The following is a 20212-nucleotide window of genomic DNA, read 5'->3' as shown; positions in this document are numbered from 1 at the left end:
AATTATTACTTTAATGTTTACTAACTTGGCTCCTCGGGAAATGTTCATAAACATAAATTACATTAATAAAACAAAAATCACAATTTTTCCCCCCACCAGCTTGTTTTCTATCTAAACACAAGTACCAAAAATAGATACATCGAAGTAAAGGTGATGCTTTGTCTAAGCTATTTGATGAACAATCATGGTGGTGAGTTGTTCTGCACAACAGCACAGATTAAAGTGCAATTTGGAAACAAAACTATCTGATTTTTTTTTTTTAACCTCTCACAAAGAATTGACAGTGGTTTGAGGTAAAAAAAAAAAAAAGGTATTTTTCTTATAGCTGATTTGCCATAAAATATTACACCAATATTCTGCTAATCAGAATATGACATGTGGAAAGCAATTACAGGATTGTTGGTTGTTTCTCTGTTCTGTGGTTTCTTAAAGCTGCCAGCGACAATCCTTAACATTTTTAGCACACACTTCCAAAAAGACCATGACATTTCTGGTGTTTTCACAACTTAAAAGTTGCGCCAATGCCGGCTGTTGATGTTGTGGCTTTCCACAGAAACACCAAAATCTGGATTCACAATCCCACTATGCAATGCATAGTTCAAGTTCAAGTCACATGACCTCTTGTCAACAAAGCTATTGTTTGTGATGAAAAAACAAAGTTGTGAGAGGCAATTTTACCCTTCCTAATGAGTAAATTCTCCCATTTTGCAGAAGAAACACCTTTTGATTAGAGATGGACGATATTGTCGCCCAATTACGATGATTGCGGTCATTTTGCACAGATGATGTTTATTATTGGAAAACATAATGTGGGACATCACAGTAAAAGTTGGCCATAACCTGTTATTTCCATGAAAGATTAGAGGACCTAAAATTAGGTTGGTGGGGAAAGGATCTGTCTATTTATCGGTATCTGTTAATAATAGAAATTGGATATTTAGTGTTAGACAATACCAGCATTTTGGATATTGGCAAAAAGCTAATATCATACATACAGTACCTACCTTTGGATTTATTGATCTATGAGGCCTACAATATGTCTTTATTTGTGTTAAAAGATGTGATAACTATAGTTGCTGGCAGCTTTAAGGTTTAGCATGATAGCCTACAGTGAAACGTTAGCTCCACATCAATCTACAGTAGATGAACCTGAAATCTTCTACTGGTATCTTTTACTGTGTTCCTGTAGGCTCTGCAATGCTGTGGGTTTTCTTTATGCTCTAACACACTACAATCTAATGAATGAGTCACTGTCTAACAAAGCTGATAAAAAGCTAGTCCTTACTCCCACCCTTTGTTTCACACTGCAAAAAGTGAAATCTTCATAAGTTGTAGTGTCTTAAATTAAAGCAATATATGCTCATTATTTGCCTGATAAGCTTATTTTTTAGTAAAATCCGAGATTCATAAAATTCGAAACCATCTGCCAACAGAACAGAACAAATTGGCACAACAAGGTGTTTTTAAAGTTAGTAAAATCCTCTTACATAAAAACTAACTGGTGTGAAGAAATAACTTAATAAAGAATAAAGAAATATTGCTTAGATTTAAGATAGTTCATCTAATATGATTTCACTTTTTGCAGTGCAGGATTGAGTTTTGAGTCTTAAAGGGATTCGCCGCTTTTTTTTAACAAATCTGACCTAAAACCTTCAACAGTCCGTGATTTACTCACTAACATCAGTCACCAGAGCATCAACTGCACACTGTTTAAGGTCATTAGGAGAGCTGTTCTTCTCTGCTTCATTGTCTTCTATGAAACCACAGAGTTGTAACTGTCGATCATAGATCATTTTTCAGGTCACAACTGATTTTATTGTCTTTCGATAAACAAAAGAGGGTTACATCGACATCTTTAACTTTTCCTAATTATTTAGACCGACTAAAAGCATCACAAATTGGCAATTTGACTGAAAAAGCTGTTAAATGAGCTAAAACCCTGGCTGAATGCTTCATTCAAATAGAAAACAATGGGATGATTCCAGGAAAATGGGGCTATGTGATGTCATCAATTACGTGATTTCAAGATGGCATAACACAGGTTCTAAAACGGTAAAGTAGTCCCAATAGTAGACGTTAATAAAAGAAATATGGTGCAAAATAATATGTTTCGTTAAACATAGATCTTCTAATAAGTGCATTTCAAAAGTTTTAGGCCACATTTGTACAAACAGTGGAGGATCCCTTTAAACATCTTGAATTTTCATGCCGACAAAGCTTTTGGAAACATGTGTCTGACAAATTTAAATTTCAATAAAAAGAAGATTTTTCTCTTTTTGAAACCCATAAGTGCAACTTAGATACTGCTACGCAAAAGGTGGACAATGAAAACGGAGCTGCGTATCCTCCCTGCCTCCGTACCTCAGTGACCACCAGTTTGAGAGTCCTGTGGTATGTGTGGTCTAAACCTGTGTGCACAGGTTCGTCAAAGCTTTGGTAATGTTGATACATGCATGTAAATACATGTGTGTATGTGTGTGTGCTTGTTACATGAGATAGATATGAATGGATTCATCTTAAGACGTATATCCAACAGTCAAAACTATATTCAGTCATGTTCAGATGGTTCTTTACACAAAAGATTTTATTGCATCGGTTAAAACCCTTTGACGCCCCAAACGTCCACACTTACTTATAACTACTACTCGTTAATCTTTTTATCTCAAACCTATATCAACAATGTATTCCCTGTTTCCCTCAATGCAAAGCCTTGTGGGTTATACATAGTTATTGCTCCATAGCAACACATCCAGACATTAAAACCAAACTAAAAATAGAGTACATTCATTAACATTTTTTTCAGTACCACGAACCATATTGATTGCAATGCATATTCTTTAAATATTTGAGTGAAACAGCCACAGTTTATGGTGGTTTCCCTTCTTCTAGATGTGAGAGATGATCTTCAGGCGCCGGACGTGTGAACTTGAATTTGTGATTAGTCATTTTCTGAGCACTTACTGTCGTAAAGCAGCCCTTCTTGTCCATGCACTTGAATGCTTTACTTTTGATGTGATTGCTAATTTTCCCATACCCTGAACTACACAGTTGCTCACAGTTGTTCATTGGGTGATCAGAGTTACAGCTCTGTTACACAGGCAGAATGATTATTACAGTGGACAAACCTCTAAAACTAAAGTCGTGACTGGTTAAGATCCATGCATTTCATGCATAGACGATGGTCATCCTCTGAGGCTCTGTTAACGTTTTTTTTTCCCATCATCTTTTAAGCCTGTGTCCAATTGCTGAAAACTGGTAACCTTCCTCGATTCCATTCAGCCTGAGTTTAACATCACCGCTGTTCACCACCTTGTCTTCCTCCCAGTATGAGGGGAAAGAAGTTGAGGTTTCCCCAGTGGTTACGGAGAAAATAATTTTGGGCAAATCAAGAATAAAGTAGAAATGTTGAGAATAAAGTTGAAATATATGTTACGGTTTTGTTTATTCAGACAAGGTTTTTCAAGAAATGTTTCGACAGTCAACTGCCAGTCTTCCTCAGAGGTGATTGTTTTCATGTATCCCTGCGAGTTCTCTCTTAAGTAAAGCATCAAAGCATCTTCCGATGGCTTTCATGTGTCCTTAAGAGTTCTTTCTGGAGACATAATTTCCTGAAAAACCTTGTCTGAAAAAACAAAACCTGAACATATATTTAAAAAAAGAAGACAAAATGAACTTGCTGGAATTGTAAAGTCAAAATGTTCAGATTAAAGTTGAAATTTAGAGAATAAAGTTGAAATGTAATGTCAACATTAAAGTCGAAAAGACAAGATTTAACTGGAAATTTCAAAAATAGACTCGAAATACAATATTGTGAATGTCGAAGATTTGCTATTAAAGTCAAATCTAAGGAGGCTGACTAGGGTCAATTCACCATATATGACAACAATCTCCATCAAAACTGGCCCTAATCTGTTTCCGTACAGCTCTTCAATCACCACAGATGGGACTGAATGCTCCATTTCTTCCAAACTTGACTGTTTTTTTCTTTGGAACAGTTTGGTAATATTTCTTCAAATTCCTTTAAGAGATTGTAATCGATACACAACATTTTGTAGACGGCCACAAACTGCTGTTTGTGGTCATATGATGAATTGGCCCTTGTCAGCTTCTGTAGATTTGACTTCATTATCAGATTTTCGACTTTTTTCACAATGTTATATTTTGACTTCATTTGACTTAACTTTATTCTCAAAATTTCAACTTGAATCTTGACATTTCGACTTTATTCTTGATTTGTCCAAAAATGTTTTCTCCCTCAAAATTGGCCCTAATCCTCTTCCTTTGTTTCTCATATATGGTGGCCCTCATTCATTACATCCTCAGTGTGGTGCACTGACCTGCACAGAGAGTACTCGTGAGCCTCCTCAGTTATACATTTATAGATACTTCATTGTTTCGACGGTATTTCACAGCTTTCTGTCTGCTTGTTTTTGTTGTGTTTTTTTTTTTAATGAACACCCCAATTCACAGTGGACAAATATAAAACTAGACACTCACTAAACTTCTCTTGACAGCCTATTAAACGCACCACTGCTTAAACGCACAGTCGCACACAGACAACAAATACTGACTGGTATGGTTTCGATATGTATACCCAGCTTTGCTCCTTAGTTGTTGTTCTTAATATGAGTCAACATGTGTATGCTGCTGGGACAAATTCCTGCAGCAAAAGGCTCTGCCAGTCCTTACAGTTGTATGGTAGTGTTTTTTTAATGTTATTATTCAGTTCATTCTTTTCATTGTCATTGATCTGAAAGGTGGCCTTTTGTGTGGAAGTCAAGGCGTCTTTTTTCTTCTTCCCTGGACTCCTATTTCATGCCGCTCCGCAGCATTTGATTGGCCGCAATGAGCATTACGCTGATAATAAAAGCAATGGCAAAGGCGCATATCAGGCTTTTGCGTACACATGTTTGCTTGACTTGCTGCGTCGGGCTGGAGGCTGAAAGAAACAAAGAAAGAGGCGAGGGAGGGAAAGACAAAAGAATCAAGCGGTTTAATGCTTAAAGTGTATTGTATCCAGTGTATCCTTATTATAATGTACATTTATTGATAAAACTTTACTTAAAGTTTTATACAAATCTGTCATTAGCATGAATAAGGCTGTCATTAAGTGTCATTTGCTAAATTATGAGCTACGTTGTAATTTTTGGGTTTGGTGGAGGGATCTAGTGGGGTTAGGTAGGGTTAGGGGTTAGGTGGTGTTCGGGGTTAGGGTTTAGTAGTGTTAGGAGTAGGGGTTAGGTAGGGTTAGGGTTTAGGGTAGAGATTAAGATTAGGCGGGATTAGGGTTTAGTAGGGTTAGGATTAGGGGTTAGGTATTGTTAGGGTTAAGGGTAGAGATTAGGGTTAGGCTGGGTTTGGGTTTAGTAAGGTTAGGGTCGGGGTTAGGGTTAAGGGTAGGAATTAGCGTTAGGTGGTGTTAGAGTTTCGTGGGGTTAGGGGTAGCGGTTAGGTAGGGTTAGGATTAAGTGTAGGAATTAGGGTTAGGTGGTGTTAGAGTTTAGTGGGGTTAGGGGTAGGGGTTAGGTAGGGTTAGGGTTAAGGGTAGGGATTAGGGTTAGGTGGTGTTATGGTTTAGTAGGGTTAGGGTAGGGGCTAGGTAGGGTTAGGGTTAAGGGTAGGGATTAGGGTTAGGTGGTGTTATGGTTTAGTAGGGTTAGGGTAGGGGTTAGGGTTAAGGGTAGGGATTAGGGTTAGATGGGGTTAGAGTTTAGTAGGGTTAGGGGTTAGGGTTAGGTAGGATAGGGGACTAAAGGTAAGGCATGGGCAACAGGACGTAGAGTTAGAAAAAAAAACCACAAAAACAAAAGCCAGCAGCAATACTAAGAATAGTGATAAATATAAGGATAAGGGATAATTAAAGAATGGAGGATACAAAAATAAAAAATAAAAAATAAAAATAAAGATAAATAAAGATAACTATCCTTGTTCTTTTTTCTTACCAATTAAGGGCAAGGAACCAAATATGGTCATTTTGTTGAATTTCTGAATGGTATTTAAAAATTGTTTTAAAAAAATTCAGCAGAAATAAAGGTTCTGTCCCCCAACAACACTCTTAGTTTGAATTTTTGAATTTCAAAGTATTTCAATGAGTGCCCTATAAAGTGTGTATATTCAAAGCCAAATTAAAATATGGTAATGAAGGGTTATAGGGTTAGGTTAGTGTAACAAGCAACATTTAATGACAGTGTAAGGACAAACTTTTTGCATAAAACTTCAAGTAACGTGCTACTAATTTTTTTTAACACAATTTAAAAGGACAGAAGTATGTGTTTAATCGTCTGTGAATAAGAAAATTTGAAGTGATCTAGAAATCCTCAAGTTGTCATTAAAGCAGTATAACAAAAATCCTGTTTAAATGCATCCACACACTGAGATGTATTGTGGCCGAAATAGAACCAGTTTCACTGAAGTGTCTTGGAAAATGTTTTTTTCCTCCTCCTCCAAACTCTAAATTAGGTCCCAGAAGTAGCCACTTGAGGAAATAAAAAAAAAACCCATTAAGACATTTTCAAAACCGATTAAAAAGACAAAAAAAAGATGACGACTCTCAGCTTTCTTCATGCAGTGCTGTGTAGGTGGACGGATGCTTTCAAGCTTGTAGTGGATTTCATTTGCAACATAACAAAAGCCATCAGAGGGAACAATGTGATGGTTTGTTATTACAAAATTGCAGTCAAGACGGCACAGCGTATCACTTATAGCTCAATGGGATCTTTTAAAAGTGCTGATGGCTGAAAATATATCTTCTTCCTGCACCAACTTCCAAGAAAAAATATGAAAGCAAAAATGAAAATCATACAAACTGTATAAGATAAAAAAAAAAAAAAAAAAAAAAAGAATATCCAAATGTATTTTGTGACTTGGATGGTAATAGGGTCAAAATTGTAGCTGACAGATAGATAAAAAGGTTTATTCTCATTAAAGTCAAACAGTTGTTGATGTTGCATCTCGACAGCTTAAGAAAGATGTGGTAAACTCAAGGCCCGGGGACCAAATTCGGCCCTTTTGATCAGCCAATTTAGCTCGCTGGAGAAAGTAAAAAGTGAAAGTATGAAACGTTGTGTAAATTTCTATCTAAGTCAGTTGTAGATAACTCAGCCCCTCCAAAATACACAAATTCAATGAAACTGCACAGTAATTGCAGCGCTCACTGTTTTCTAATGCTTATATCACATGATAGTAGTCATTTTTTTCATCTCCAAATGTTGAAAACACAAAAACAAAAAAACAAAACAAAATCATACAATTATTTCATAAAATTACTCCAAAGAAATAAAAATATAACACAAAGACAAGGACATTTAAAGAGAAAATCCTGCAGGGACTGATATCTGTCATTCATTTCTTGGATATTGTCAGTGCCTTAGAGATTACATATCATTTATCACGTAGAAGTTCATCCTAGAGCACAATAATGCTGAAATTACATGTTTTCCTGCCAATAATCTGTGGCTTACTTGAGACCTATACTTGGCCACTGAACTAAAATGGAGTTTGACACTCCTTGCCAAAGAAACTGATGTAACCTGATGGCAACATCTCACATCTCTCCTTCTCTAGACACGGTATATAAAAGCCTGAAGGGTTTTCTCTTACTGTCGATGTCCACTTGGCAGTCCTCTGGGTTTTCTATGTGGTTCTCCTCAGTCATAATGATGGTCTCAATGTCTTTCATGGAAAGATGATCACAGAAAGTGTCGTACAGCAGCCTCTTCAGTTCCTCCACAGTTAACTTCTGCATGTCGCACTGGAGACAAAGAATTAAGGCTTGTGAAGAAGCTCATGAATAACAAACTATGTAATGCTAAAATTAAATAAATTGATTGAAAATAATACATTGTCTGATACATGTTCTGTTGTGAGAAATAAAGGAGCATAGGGCAGGATTTGAGAAAAAATGAACACTCATTTTAAGTTTTTTTTTTTTTAATGCTAATGGTTGATGAAGCGCTCTAAACCAAAGAAAATAAGCCCACACACATTTCTACCTATTGCCTTGAAAATTTTGTGTGATACATTTTGTACTGCTATTCTGGGCGTGAATTTCCCGCGAATTGAAGGACTTGAAGTCAGATGACGCTGATGGTGAAGTCAAATGACGCTGGTGCGGAGAGGCGGCCCACTACGGGAAATAAAAAAGAATGAGAAGAAGACGGCTTGGAGACTGACAGAAGACAACCACAGTGGACTAAACTACTGTTTGGTTCCACAGATGTACGCAGAGGCATGTGCACAGGTCTTGCAGTAAACAGTCACATGAACGGCGAGTAAATAAATAACCGTGTCACAGTTGGAGTGCGGATCGGATCGCATTTTCTCGTCTGAGTCCGACCCAACAGTGAAAACCTCTTTTTTTTTCTCAAAGAAATGACATATGTACGTTTGTTTTCGTGGTAAGCACTGATTTTATTAACAAACAACTGTTAATGTCAACATCAGACCAGCGCACGTGTAACAAGCGAAAGTGAAGCATCGGATCTATTTACATAATCCATGTATCAAAGATAAGGATAATCCATGTTATTGTGCAGAAAAGGAATGCTTCAAAGGTGTATTACTTCATAATTGTCCTCTGCTCCATTCTCCTTGCCCCGCGGGTCACAGCTCTATCTGTTACAGATAAAGTTGCATTCTTCAGGGCTACAGCAGCTGCAGCAGGAAAGGAAGAATGCTGCGCGCAAACGACACTATTTATTTATTTTATTTATTTATTCAGTTTATTTCCGACATGGTTACATTCACTTTTTTTTTTTCTAAATATCTGTCTGAACCCGACCCATCCGGTGCCATCGGGTTCCTTCAGGCTTCGGTCAGGTATCCATCCTCTATCCACAGTATCATCTGTGCTCCGGTGAGAAACAAACAGTTGATGTGCGTACCCGCACCGGCTTGGCTGATGGCTGCAGTTACACTAACTGCAGGGTTTACCACCGGCCACTAGGGGCCACTGTATGCCTCTGCTTCGCTGGTGTCTGAGTTAGTCAGGAGGCATCCATGTTTTCTGCTGCTTCCCTCCTGCTAAGACGTGTTTGTGAGCTGTTCCACTTATTTCATGTGAGTTTGCTCATTTATATTTGTTCTCTATGTTCTTGTACATGCTTTAGCTTTATATAAGAGTTATAAGCTCCTGCTTAGCTGCACTTTTGTATTTGCAGGTCTCATTCATCTCTGTCATTAAAGATAACCACCATTTGACATAGAGGAGTGTGTTTCTTCACTAACCACCGTGGTGTCACTATGGAGTCTGATTTCTAGATCCTGCTATGGGCGGGACCAAAGGGGTGGCCCAGGGTGGCCCGTGTCAACCCTAAAATCTGATTGGCCACCCCAAGTGCAACCCCATCCAGATTCACAAAAGACAAATGAAATTGTAGCTTGTAATTCTTACATTCATACGTGTGGGCTGCTGTAAGTGACACTATGTTGTTGCTGCTGCTGAGGTGTGTGCACATTGAGAGAGAGAAGCGCTGCAGTAATATGTTTTTCACAGTGCATGTTATATTACTGTGATGTTGCAGTCGGACTAACGTTAGCTTGTTAGCGCCTCTGAGGGAGGGACTTTGGAAAGTTTGGAGGCAGGGCAATAGAGCAGCGGGGAGGGAGGGGGAAAGAGTGATCTGAGAGTTGCGGGCTGCACCTTTAAATAAAATATATATTTTTGTCAGGATAAAGTATTTCTATGCTTTTAAAATAAATAGTCTATACAGGTTAGGAACTTTCAGAGTTGGCATTTGATCCACACGCAGATACTGTTTTATAGCATTAACTACATATCACATGCATTTTTTTTCTTTAGATGTTTAACATGTTTTGTTGCTTAAACATATACGGGAAATGCCCATGTTGCAAATAATTATATCATTTAGGGTAAACATTATTATTAACTGGGATTTTAAATGGTTGTTTTATTATTTGAAATTTAGTGTGCCACCATAATCTGAGTCTTTGCCCCTGCAGTGCCCCCCTAACCAAGATTTTCTACACCCGCCCCGCAGGATAATCCTGTCCTCTTATGCTCCTTTAAAGATTGCAGTGAATGGACAATTTTACAGTGAGTAGATATCAGATCAGAATTAATAACACAGCTGAACAAATCCTTTATTCTCCCAAAGCAGCATGTGAATAAAGCCTTTTTGAAAGTCAAACTTCCCAAGGTCAATGGTATTGTAAAAATGTGAATAAGTTATTATCTAAAAACTGAATCACCAAAAGGGTTGGAAAGGTAACTCCACACTTAAAAAAAAAAAAACAAAACAAAAAAACGTATGCTTTTGAATTTACAGAAAAAAGTAGAATAAATCGCATTAATTTAGACTAGTGTCACTATAGATATCTGACTGTGATCATTGGTGCTCACTCTAAAAATGTTAATTTAAGCTAGATAGGATGTGATGGCTCTTGTAGAAATAATTTTAAGGGGATTATGTCAGATTAATGAAAACCATTAGATAATGTGTTGCTTTTTGACTGTTTATTCCAAGGCAGGTTAATTTACCAAAAACCAAAGTGAGGAAAACAATACACACACACTATGATAGCTTAAAACAATACACTACAATACTTTGGGAATAGAAAAAAAGACAGGTTTGTTGTTTTGTTTTTTTTGTTGGTTTTTTTAGTTTGAAACTCGAGGCACACTTACACATACTTAATCTGGGTATGACCTTCTCATCTCAATTGGAATATGAAAAAATAAATGGAAATAAACAATAATATAAATCAAACTAATTTTTTTACAATTTCTAATTAAAAACGTGCAATTCAGAAAAAAACTAGCACAAAAACAATTCATGCCAGTCTAAAATTAAACCCAAATCATGTCATCATCATGACATTTAGAAAAAAAATATATCTGTATGAAATATTAATATTGAATATATACATATGAAATAATAATATGAAATATTAATATCTGTACAAGAACTTTGCATAACAAGTTTTTTTTAAAATATCAAATAGAACAGTCTAGATTTAACACATGAACAAGTTCTTTTTAAAGAATATTAGCATGTCTAAAAGGAGAGATGGAAAGGTATAATGTTTTAGCGCTTAGCTTGAGTATCCCTTTACACTTTAAAGGGAAATTTAACGACTTAATATTTACCTTTTAACTTTAATCAGTGGATATTTAAAAAGGCAGAATTTCAGTTCAGCCACACAAAAGAAAGGCGAATGGAGAGCCAGTGGTGGACTGTGAGCCAGCTGTTTGAGAATCGTGCTCTTTAGAGTGTTCGGGTCTTTAGGAAATCTCCAGACATCAGCTGTCACACACGCTCAGTAATCAGGAGCCATTGAATTCAGCTGGGCTCACCGCCTTCACCTGGTAGTAATTAGTAGCTGAGGCTATATAAGGAGGGCCTTGATCATCTGCTCTGTTTAGTTCACACATGAGCAACTGGTGGTTTGGAGGCCACATACAGCCCTCAGTCTAAATTTGTGCTACCAAATAAACATCCTAAAATACTGAAAAATGCACTAAATGACAACAGAAATGCACTACTAAACAACTCAAAGAACACAAAATGTGGTGGGAAATGACAAGAAAAGCAGACAAAATAATTCCAAAAGCACACAATAAGAATACACAATGATGGGCAACAAAAACTACAAAAGAATTTGTTCTTTCCTGTTTTTTTTACCACCTTGTCTGCACATGCTGTTTAAGGTCAACACTACATGTGAGATTTTTTCATGACAGCAATACATGCTTTATTGTCGTAATTGAATAAATACATTTATTTTATAGCATAATTGTGACCATCACCTGTCCTTCCCAAGGAACTGTCAGAAAAACTTTAAGAAGGAATATTAAAATAATTAATATTAAAAAAATAATAATATTAAAAAAAAGAGGGCAGTGTTACACCTAGGTGAGGGGGAAAGGAACAGGGAAGAGGGAGTCAGGGTAGGACAATGAAAGGGGTGGGGAAGAGTAGACTGTTTTAAGGTGAGTTATTTTCTTTGCTAATGCTCATATTGGTAATTATTCTAGAAGCTGTCATGAATGTTGATGATGTCACCCTTGGTTCAGACAATCACACATTTGTGGTCCCCGCTGTGATAAAAGTAACACATCTCTGGTTTAGTCAACAATTGGTTCTTTGTTGTTTTGCTTTTTATTACTTTTGTGTGTAGAGCATTTTAGTATTTTTTTCTGACTCCCCACTTTATTTTTAATAAGTTCATTTTATGTTCTGTTTATCATTTGATTGGTTTAGTGGGTTGTGTGGGTTGAATTCTCAAATTATTATCCAGATCCTGTTTAGAACCTACTATATATATGTCATATTTTATCCAGTGCAGTTTTCTTAGTTTCCCCTCAGTCTGTGTACTTATCACAGCCTTTGTTGTGACAGAATCACTAGCTGGACTATTTTTAGCAGAAGATGCATCTTTGAAATTTTTGCTGAAACTGCCTGATTTCAAACTGTTAAAGCTCAAAACAAGATTTTAATCAAAGCTACCTTCCAGCTTTAGTTTGATGTTACAGACCACTTGGTTAGTGTCTGTGTGTCACATTTGTGTATGATGTAAATTAGATGTTCCAAACTAAACCCTAATACTCTGAACACTTCGAATAGTGTCTGTGCTTGTTAGAGAAGTGTGTGCATGTTTCTTTTTTTTTTTTTTTTTAACATTTTCAGCTCAGCTCCTCGGCTCTGATCGGAGGCACTGTGATCAATCTGGCAGCACAAGCTCGATAAGACGACTCTTATGTAATGATATGTGAAGCAATGTTGCCTCGACAAGTCTCCAGAGATCCACGTCCCTCCCAGCAGGTGTCCTCGGTTCAGATTCTTTTTCTGTGCACCATGTGCTGCAAGAATTTAAATAACCCCCCCCCACTTTTTCGCACCTGATTTGGAGCGTTGCTTTCTGGCAGCCGCTTCACAAAATTACAACAAAGGCAGCTCTGACAAGAGCACGGTTCTGCTAATTTCCATCTGCTGTCAGAGTAAGTAGATCACATAATGTCAGCAGAAATGTAATATTGACACGTAAAGCTTGAGACAATAAAGGTTGACTATATGTAAGAACCTTCTATTTTCCACTGGACGGGTTAAAGGACTTACTATTTAAAGTTTTCTGCCTAAGGTTCAAGTCTAACCATGTTTGCTCTTTGACTTGTAATACTCTTGACTATTCTGTTTATCTGAAACAAGGTGCATCAGAATATGGTTTACCTTCCAAAAAACGGAATCAAAGTCAGTGCCGTTGAACTTGTCTGGCAAACCTGACGCTGTGAGTTTTGGGCCCAGAAGAGTGACAAACTCCTCAAAGTCCACCTGGCCATCACCTACACAACAGAATCAATGATGTGCTTAATGTATTTTCCGTTTTTTTTTTTTTTTTTTTTTAAAGGAATTGATTGTCAACTAAGTTTTATGTCCTTACCGTCCATGTCTAGTCTCTGGATGATGACTTCTAGCTCCACCTCATTAGGCATGTAGCCCAGAGAGCGCATGGCCATACCCAGCTCCTGCTTGGAGATGAACCCGTTACCATCGCGGTCAAATACTTTAAAAGCCTCACGGATTTCTGCAGGAAAAAAACAAAACATAATACAACCAATTAAGGCAAGGTCAATTATTTATAAAAAATAGTGCATTTGATGCTTTACATGAGAAATGTTGATGGTGCTGTACAACTACCAAAGTAGTGCATTACGATATCATCTCATTCACCCATTCACATTCACGCACCAATGGGACAGAGCTGACATGCATTTAGCAGACTCTTTTATCCAAAGTGACGCACAAAATGAGTGGTTAGGGTTAAGGGACTTGATCAACATCCCACAGTGATGGCCCAAGTTGGATTTGAACCAATGATTTTTTTGATTACAAGCCTTCTTTTTTAACCGTCACGCCACCACCGCCCAATCTTGTAATCTTGGCCACAATTTAAGCTTCAGTGTCTGGCCCAAGGAACCCTCAACCTCTTGATCAGAAGACGACCCCTCTACCACCTGAGCCATGTCCAGATTAGTTAAGTAATCAAATAATTAAGAAAATGCTCCATAAACGGTGTTTCAGTCTGATTTAAAGACCTCATGGTGCTCGGAACGTTTGTTCCACAAGTGTAGCGCACATTAACTGAACGCTGCTTCACTGCGTTTAGTCCCGAGTCTGAGAACAAACGGTAAATCGGCCCTGATGAAGTAAGGGTTCTGGACCTTGTACAGCGTCAAAGATATATTTTCATCCAAGGCCACTTTGGCTTTGTAAACTAGTAGGATTTTAGTAAACCGCTTTAATCCCTTTCGAAGTTCAATGGCTTAATCACTGTTCCACTTGAACATATGGGAAGTGGCTTTTTGATGTAAACAATGAATGGAGTCCCTGCATGCAAAGACCTTAAGTAGGGCATTATCAATGTGCTGCAGCTATGCAAAGTTTACGCTTTTTGGTTTTGCTTGTGTAATATTCTGTACATTGTTCTGTTGCAGCCTATTAATCATTTACTTTAATTGAGCAGTTGGATGTGTTTACAGCTTTTCTAATTTGACTGTGCAGTCAGTGTTTCTTTTAGCATTTTGTGCCATAACGGTTTTATAAATTAAGATTCATAGCTCATTTGTAATTCTCTAGGTATCAAAGGTGTAAATCTGTGTATGTGTCTTTACCTGTGTTTCCTTCTTGCTATACCAGTAAAATACTTTAAACAGCTTGTTACATAGACCATCACACCCTGTGATCTTGATCAGAATAGGTCAGTATGACATTACAGTCCAATAATCTGACAAATACCTCTGGCCAAAAAGACAAATCTTTAATATCAATGGCAGCAGGTCATGCTGTTTGTAACGTAGTATCTCCAGGAGGAAATAGCTGGTTGTATCAAGTGCACGTTGTTAGAAAAAGAGGCTATGCAACCAGAACAAAGGCACCATATTTGGCATTCCTCTATTAGAATGGATTCATCTGGGCATGCACTTTTACAAAACCAAATATTCACAGCAGTGATGTTTCAGATTGATTTTTCCTACAAACCATTTGGTTGGGGTATATTTTTGAACCACTGTAGCCTCTGGCTGCTGTTCCTTCTGTCCCTGGGTGTGTTTTTATTGTTTGTAGACAAACAATGCTACTGGGTCCACCTGAGGTCCATCTGTTTGAGAACAGTAAGCTTCCAGGAAACGCTTTACTGGAAATACTTAGTATTCCTCAAAGGAGGCAAACAATAAATAATGTGCCAAGACTATTTTAGCAAAAGCTGTTCTTTCTGGTATTTTTGTTGTTTGGTGAAAAATCAAAGTTAGAAAAACATCCCCACTGGTGTGTGTAAAGTCTATTTTATAGAGTGGGCTTTTGAAAATAGGATATGGTAATATATACATTATGTGTTGGGATTTCATTAGTGTTGGCTACAATAGTAGTTTACCACCACTAAGTGTGGAGTGAAAGAAAAATCCCTTAATTCTGTAAAGCCACTTTGAGTATCCAAAAAATCACTATATAAAATGGATGTATTATTATTATAATCTAAACTGCTGATGATGGAGTATTGCATATGCCAGAAACTCAAAGCCTTGTGACAGACATTGTTTACCCTGCCTTGCATCCATGGAATCTGAAAAAAGACCTTGAGACATTTGGGCATGATGATGGAATTAATTAATTTGTCTTAATACCATGAAGTAATACTAGTAATGTTTGTCTTTAAGTTTAAAGATGTTTAATCCCAGCTAATCGGAGAGTTAAGGTCTGGTCTATGCAGCTTAAAAAATGGGTGTGTGTGTGTGCAGGTGCGTTTGGTTATGGCTATACATTGATAACATCAGATATTTTTACAGTGGAATATCAATCATGGCAGTGCTACCACAACAATGTGCTGTTTGCTTGAAATATACATTTAAAATACAAAAAAACCAGCATTCTTATGTAAATATTAGAACACCATTTTTGTCTAGCCAATAAAATTACAATATGGCAATTGGTAACCAAATGTTGTAGTGTGCAGAAACTGTTCACATGCTGTGCTCACTATACAGATGTTTTTAAACTTAGTATGAGTTTGTGGGTTAAGCCTTTGGGATCGATGAACAGGAAAGAGTTCAGGAGAGCCCGCTGATAAACAAATAAAACAATTAAAATATGGAGGGGTTATTTATGATATATAAGAGGGTTCACCTGATTTGACCAAATTGCAAAGGGGTACACGGGACAAAAAAAGTCGGCAACCACTACAATTGATTTTTTTTTTTTTTTTTTTTTTTTTTTTAAACAAAAACATAAAAATATATTTTTAATCTGTGAACATCAGCTGGAAGTTGAGGCATTGCTTTGAAACTGCACGCTTTTAAAAACCATACTTTTTTTTTTAAAGGTAAAAATAGGGATGTAATGATTAATCGTAAGGCAGTTAAAAATTGATTCATAGGTGTCACGATTCACATCGATACTGTGAAAATTGAATCGCATTAATTTTTTAACCAGCAGAGGGCGCTATCCAGAAGTGTTGGCGGCAGGCGGAATCTGCTAATACTTTCTTTCTGGCCGCCTTCTACTTTTAAACATGTTCATAAATGATTCCTTACCCCTTTAGCACCAAAAATATCTGTAATATTACGTGAATATCTGTAAAAGTCACGTTTTTCTATTCGCTCTGTCTGCTAGCATAGCATCTCTTCTTCACTGCAAGATATCTTTTTTTTTTTTGTTTTAAGTCCAATTGTTAAGGCACAAAATACATTTTCAGTTGCACTTTTAAAAATAACTATTATGCACTTTTGCATTGTTTACTATAGAACCAGAATTTAAATGAATAGGCTTCTTCTTCATTTGTATTATTCCTTTATTTATTTCATTCAAGATTTATTTTTTAGTTAAATTGCATTGTTTTGAAAAGTTTATCAAGGGTTTTTTTTAAAATGAAAAAAAAAAAAAAAAAAATTATAGTTTTTTATAGTTTTTTTTCCCCCAAAAATAAAACAATATTTTTCAGTCATCATTTGTCTACAGTCCCATTTTGTAAAATAAATCGTGAGAGAATCGTATCGTGAACCCAGTATCTTGAATCGAATCGGGAGTTGAGTGAATCGTTACATCCCTAGTAAAAAGTGATCGCTGAACCACAAATATATCTGTCTAATAAATCCTACAGATGCATAAATACCCTTTTGCATTTCACGAATCACTTTTAATTGTCTTCTTTCTAGGCCTAGTTACATATATGTTAGATGTCTGAAAATACACTGTTATACTATAATTATTCATAGTTGACAGTCTGATATAAACTAGTGTGACTTTTAAATGGATAGATAAAAAAAAGTAAGATAACTGACAAATTTTCTTCAGTTTTACAGTGTGATTCACAAATATAGTGCCCTCACAAAACTTTTTTAAAATGGCAAATTCAGCATCTTGCAGGGCAGCTTTCCATGTTCCGTATAGTCTCTACTGGAATGATTTGATGGATAATGTGAAAACCAAACTTCTGAAGCTGAATTTCCTCCAGAGAAAGCTTCAGTGCAGACCTGCTGCCCTACACTCACTGCACAATTGGGTTTTTATCATCTGGATACTCACTACGTGTTAGAACTGCTAAAATGTCTTGAAAAGAATACATTAAGATTGAGAAAGAAATAAAACAAGTTGGTTTATGCTATGGTCATAAGTCGTAGTGTTGTCCTCTTTAAATGCAAATACAAGTGAAAGCCTGGATAAAAAGAAAAAGAGGTAACCAAATAAAACTTGGGACATGGTTTTATATTCAAGCCATGCCTTAAAGAGCAACTACACAGCTTGAAGGTTAAATTTAGCCACATTAAAGCCCTTTGCCAATTACACACAGGGCTTTTTGAGTGGAGCAAACTAATACTGAGGCTTTTGTAGCGTGTGAAGTGTCCATGAATGTAATCCAGGGCTTTTCCAAAGTTCCAGTTATCCCTGGTTTCTCATTCAGAGCTGCATTTACTTTAGACGTGTTAATTATCACTTACACTGTGAGAAAACCATTGCTTTGTTGGTGTGTGTGCTTGTGAACTCCCCTACCAGCTTTTTTGAAAATGCCCCTTGCATCTTTAATCCATCTTGAACGAAATATGGAATGACTTGAACACCCAAATGGTTTTTCCTATTACCATAACCTGCTTCTAACAAGCTCTGGAGAGCAGGAGTATGGAGTAATGTTTGAGTCCTCAGTGCGGTGAGGAGTAATATCATCTCTTGGTGTGAGTCAACCCCTCACTTCATTATTAAATCTGAGGGGAATGAATCCCATCAATGCAGCATTGATGTGACCACAAGAAGTTAAGGCAAAGGGTAGATTAAAGGGGAAGATGTTGAGGTACCTCACATTCTGAAGAAAATTCCCCAAGAACCTCCATTAACCCTTGGTGACCTTGACTGATTAAAGTCAAAAGGCTGTGAAATACAACACATTCGCTTACGAGACAGGAATGTATATGTTCCTCTACACCTTTCATAATGTGACCTGATTTTGGAATATTTGTCATTTCCATTATCTCATCTGTGCACCAATACGTATACGCATAAAAAGCACCACCGATAAAGGTCAAGCGCTCGCTATCGACAGCCTACGTTAAGCAATAAAAGCTCATCCAGCGCTCGCCTCATTAGATCCACCAAACCCAACGACATGCACTCAGATATGGATGCTGTTTTCCCAGCACTATCATTCCACCGTGCTCTTTTGTTGTATTGTTTATAAAGTGGAGGAAATATTACCCGGGAACGAAGAAAGCACTTCACCTTCCCCGATCTCATCGCAGTTCATTTCACAGGTAATAAAGTCTGCTGGCTTTCACTCCTTCACGGCAATCGATCAAAATAAAAATAAATGACTTTTCAGCCTACCTGGCGGTCGTAATTACAATAGATTTATCACTAATCTGCACGACATGTTTCACATCAAAACCCCATTATGGCAAGGTGGGATGCCAGTTCTAAGCAGCTGCCTGTGGATTAATTCATTATAATTTTAAAAAATGTATTTAACTAAACGGAAAAGAAAATTAAGAACAAAAAGAATAAATTCATATTGTTTGTGTCCGAAATGGTAATAAAAATGCAAGAAATGACCACTGTAATAATGTCAATGTCAATGTCAGGTTTATTTATATAGCACATTTCAAAACAGCTACAACTGCCCAAAGTGCTGTACAGCAAACATTATAAAATACAATGTAAAACAGTCACAAAATATACAGCATAAAACAATAATAATAAAATACATGGGATCTGCTCAACTTGTGTTGAAAGCCAAAGCAAAAAGATGGGTTTTCAACAATGACTTAAAAACATGAATGGACTGGGCCATTTTGACATTCGGCGGAAAGCTGTTCTAGAGACTCGGAGCCGCTACGGCAAAAGCCCGGTCTCCTCTGGTTTTGTGCTTAGCTATTGGCACCACCAGAGACAATTGATTGGAGGATCTCAGTGTTCGACCTGGATGACGGATCAACAAAGCTCCGAAAGGTAGGATGGAGCCAACCCATTCAGACATATAAAAACCATCAACAGTATCGTGAACTGAATCCTAAAACTGACTGGAAGCCGGTGCAGAGAGGCCAACCACAGGAGTTATGTGCTCACATTTCCTCGTTCCCGTGAGCAAACGCGCCGCTGCGTTTTGAACCAACTGCAGATGCCGGATGGAAGTTTGATCAAGCCCACAGTACAGAGAGATACAATAATCTAAGCGACACGTAATAAAAGCATGAATGACATGCTCCAGGTTGGCGTGAGGCAAATAGGATTTGATTTTGCTGAGAAAACGCAGGTGACAAAAGCTATTTTTGACGACTGAACTTATTTGTCTGTCAAACTTAAATGAACTGTCCAAAGCAACCCCAAGATCCTAGCAGAGTCGTGGAAATAGATACTCAAAGGGCCCAGAGCAGTGACATCACACGAGTTACCAAATACAACAATTTCAGTTTTGAAGTCATTAAGCTTTAGGCAACATAACTACAAAAAACAACCCTAACATTGAAAAACAATAAGTGATAATCGTAAAAAGTGATAATAATGATTTTATTTGCTATTAACAGTAAATGTGACGCCTCCTGAATGTTGAAGGATTAGTGTAGGACTTTGTTAGCAGGTTTCTCTGTCACAGCGAGATTGTGACCATTAAAACACAGCAAGACTCGTATTTTGCTTCTCGTGATCACATCCAGTCTCGTGGCACGCTCACACTTTTATTACTCACACAGGTGCAGGCCATTTATCAATCACCGTCA

At 37.2% G+C, this 20212-nt stretch overlaps 1 protein-coding gene across 1 annotated transcript; it reads right to left on the bottom strand.

The window, feature by feature from the left end:
* Positions 1-4438: 4438 nt before the first annotated feature.
* Positions 4439-13668, bottom strand: LOC114469409 (calcium-binding protein 7-like). The gene is made up of 5 exons (XM_028456917.1): positions 13656-13668; positions 13399-13542; positions 13188-13300; positions 7600-7750; positions 4439-4939 (listed from the first exon to the last, which is right to left on the bottom strand). Exons 1-5 carry the CDS (start codon positions 13666-13668, stop codon positions 4809-4811), a joined length of 552 nt encoding a protein of 183 aa, XP_028312718.1. The 3' UTR covers positions 4439-4808.
* Positions 13669-20212: the final 6544 nt, after the last annotated feature.

The sequence above is a fragment of the Gouania willdenowi genome, chromosome 9 (genome assembly GCF_900634775.1).
Source record: "Gouania willdenowi chromosome 9, fGouWil2.1, whole genome shotgun sequence".
Classification (NCBI taxonomy): Eukaryota; Metazoa; Chordata; class Actinopteri; order Blenniiformes; family Gobiesocidae; genus Gouania; species Gouania willdenowi.
The sequence above is the reverse complement of the archived record's forward strand: the minus strand, read 5'-3'. Positions and strand labels throughout refer to the sequence as shown.

What these genes read in the sequence shown, in the direction of transcription:
- LOC114469409 (XM_028456917.1), bottom strand. An exon ending in CCAGAGACTAGACATGGACG is followed by an intron (nt 13,301 to 13,398) that starts GTAAGGACATAA and finishes TCTGTTGTGTAG; the next exon opens with GTGATGGCCAGGTGGACTTT. An exon ending in CTGCCAAGTGGACATCGACA is followed by an intron (nt 4,940 to 7,599) that starts GTAAGAGAAAAC and finishes TGTTTCTTTCAG; the next exon opens with CCTCCAGCCCGACGCAGCAA.